At 36.6% G+C, this 2,500-nt stretch overlaps 1 protein-coding gene across 2 annotated transcripts in view; it reads right to left on the bottom strand.

Annotated features, from left to right (window-relative positions):
* Positions 1 to 2,500, bottom strand: part of Nagk (N-acetylglucosamine kinase) — a 96,104-nt gene that overhangs the window by 21,548 nt on the left and 72,056 nt on the right. Inside the window, exons 4-7 of one of the 2 annotated variants that reach the window (XM_070125577.1) lie at positions 2,306 to 2,447; positions 2,043 to 2,153; positions 1,414 to 1,537; positions 93 to 236 (exon numbers count right to left, since the gene is read on the bottom strand). In XM_070125577.1, coding sequence (XP_069981678.1) covers positions 93 to 236; positions 1,414 to 1,537; positions 2,043 to 2,153; positions 2,306 to 2,447 — 521 coding nt within the window. The remainder of the gene's footprint in view (positions 1 to 92; positions 237 to 1,413; positions 1,538 to 2,042; positions 2,154 to 2,305; positions 2,448 to 2,500) is intronic. The other variant, XM_070125578.1, reaches the window with a different exon arrangement.

The raw sequence follows: 2,500 nt of genomic DNA, 5'->3' as shown, positions 1-2,500 counted from the left end.
AAATAACTTAGAAGCATCACAACTGTCAAAGCACCATTTATCCAAAGAAAGAAGTTGCCCACATGCAATGATAATAAACTAAAGGACCCAACCTGTCTATATGGATGCGTTCCTCATATGCTGTTTGCTTACGCAAGTGGGTAGCAAAATCCTTATTTGTGGCCTGACCAAGCATTGGCCTGCCTGGTTTGTAGTGAGAGGTACAGTGCGAGAAGGGGGCTGAGTAGAGGCTACCTCTAAAGAAATTGGTTGAATTAGAGAATAAAAAATAAAATCTTTGGACAGTCTACCAAAAAAGAGAAGAGAATGTAGAATTGGCCTTGTGTTTAACAAAGTCATTTGTCTTTGCAGAATGTAATTTGTCCACCTGTATACCTATAGCACTGATCTTAACTCAACAATGACAGGCTTCTCACTCATGAGATGGCCAGAAAGTGGGCTGTAGCCAGCGTCTCGTATGCAAGACACTTGTGGGTTGCCTGCTGCTTATGCCTCATGGGCAGATCCCTTGGCAGCAGGCACTCACTTCTATAGCTAGCTCCTGGAAATTAGGGTGCTTTTCACTTGAAAGTACCCATCATAGATGGATTAATTTAAGGTGTGTCCAGTTGCTTTTAGCTGGATCCCAAATCATGCAACTCCTTATCAAAAATGAAATATTTATATAACTAATTATTTCTTGTGTCCCTGCGTATCAGTTTATGCACAATGTATCATGAAACACTCTGAGAGTTTGACTATGAATATAAACTTTTCAAATTTACCAAAGCATCCACTTTCAATAAACGATCTCAATACCAAAGGTATCCTCAACAAGACTACCTGTGATAAATGATGACTCCACATTTTTTAAAAGGTCAGATCACTGTCCTCAAGTCATCAGTGAATATTAGATAGACATTAGATCACATCTATGGTCAAGACCAAAGATAACTATTGAAAAAAGAGAAAATAAAGAAAAGTTAGTGGTGGCCTTAGGGGTTGTAGCTATTGGGATTATCTTACAATTTTCAAAGAACATCTTTATTCCAGGTAAGCAAATACTTATCAAAAAAAGTTTTTTCTTCACCTTGAGAAAATTTAGAAAAGGAAAGATGTTTAAACTGTCTTTCCCCTAAGGTTGCCACTGTAAGAAGATATTATAGATAAAACCTGAAGAAATCCATAGTTAAATTATCATATACAACAAAACTAACTTTACATCCACCAAAACTATAATAAAGGTCACCTGACACTCATCATACCACACTGGCATTCATGAAAAGAAGTGAAAAAATACTTAAACTGCTATTCACAAGCAATTAGATCATCTGACCTTATCTAAAAGCTTAAGCAGTTGTTTCTTAATAGAACAAGATATTAAACTAAATCTTTGGATCTTAGAATCTTTACCATAACATATACCCTGCATACCTGTCTTTTAGTTCAAAGTGAGTGTATACAATGTCTCGTAGCTGGGCGGTGTTAAATGGTGGATCAATTAGGTTGTCGTCCTCATCAAACAACAACTTGACAGCTCTAGCAGCAATCCAGTAAGCTGTGGAAACAAGACTTTATAAGATATGCATGATTTCCACCCAAGTCTTTCCTTACTGAGCTTTGGCACATGTTTTTTTTCTTCTCTTTTTAAATTATGAACATGCACTCTTTCCCTTCATATAGAAAAATCAAAACAAGGACTGGTAACTCAATTTTTTTATCAATTAATTTTTTTCTTATTGCAAAATTTGATTCACACAAACTTAAATTTCAATATTCATATCCATATTAGACAGCAATTTATGTTTTACTACTATAGTGATTTTATCAAAAATAACTTTCTAATAAATTGTGATAATTTCTTTTCCCCCACACTTTGTTTACTAAAATCAATGTACATAACAAGAGAAATTTTCAGAATATGATTCCATACTCATGATCTCTAGTTTACAATCTAATAATATCATCAAGGCATGCTTTACCTCCATTACTGACAATGAATGCGGTCCTTAAGAAACACACAATTTATCACAATTCATCATATGATATGGAGTAACCCTAACCTCCTCCTTCATCACCAAGGAGATGACCCCAGCCTCCACAGCGATAAGTCTTGCCATCTGGGTTTAGGAGAAGTGCATTGCTTCCGGTGCCACTAATAAGGACAATACCACCTAGGGAAGAGGGAGAAATATGTTACTTATTAATGTTTCCTTTATTCTTGGATGCTCTAGATTATATTTTTTAGTATTTCTAGGGCCCAATACCTTTACAATAACTACTCCAAACTAATTCACATAACTTCCAACATTGGCAAAGACCTTACCATTCTGACAAGCGGTTGCGATGGAACCCTTGGTGTCAGAAGAAACAATGACGTGGCGGGCAAGGTCCGGGTAACGCTTCATGAGTGCAGCTGCCATGTCACGGTTGCCTTCCTCATCCTCACAGCCACTCAGGCAGAGACCCTGCAACACAAAATTTCTTATTCAAACACAAGTTGAATAAGGAAAGGAAGAAA

Source organism: Penaeus vannamei, chromosome 9 (genome assembly GCF_042767895.1).
Source record: "Penaeus vannamei isolate JL-2024 chromosome 9, ASM4276789v1, whole genome shotgun sequence".
NCBI classification, from domain to species: domain Eukaryota; kingdom Metazoa; phylum Arthropoda; class Malacostraca; order Decapoda; family Penaeidae; genus Penaeus; species Penaeus vannamei.
This window is presented reverse-complemented; position numbering and strand designations above follow the sequence as displayed.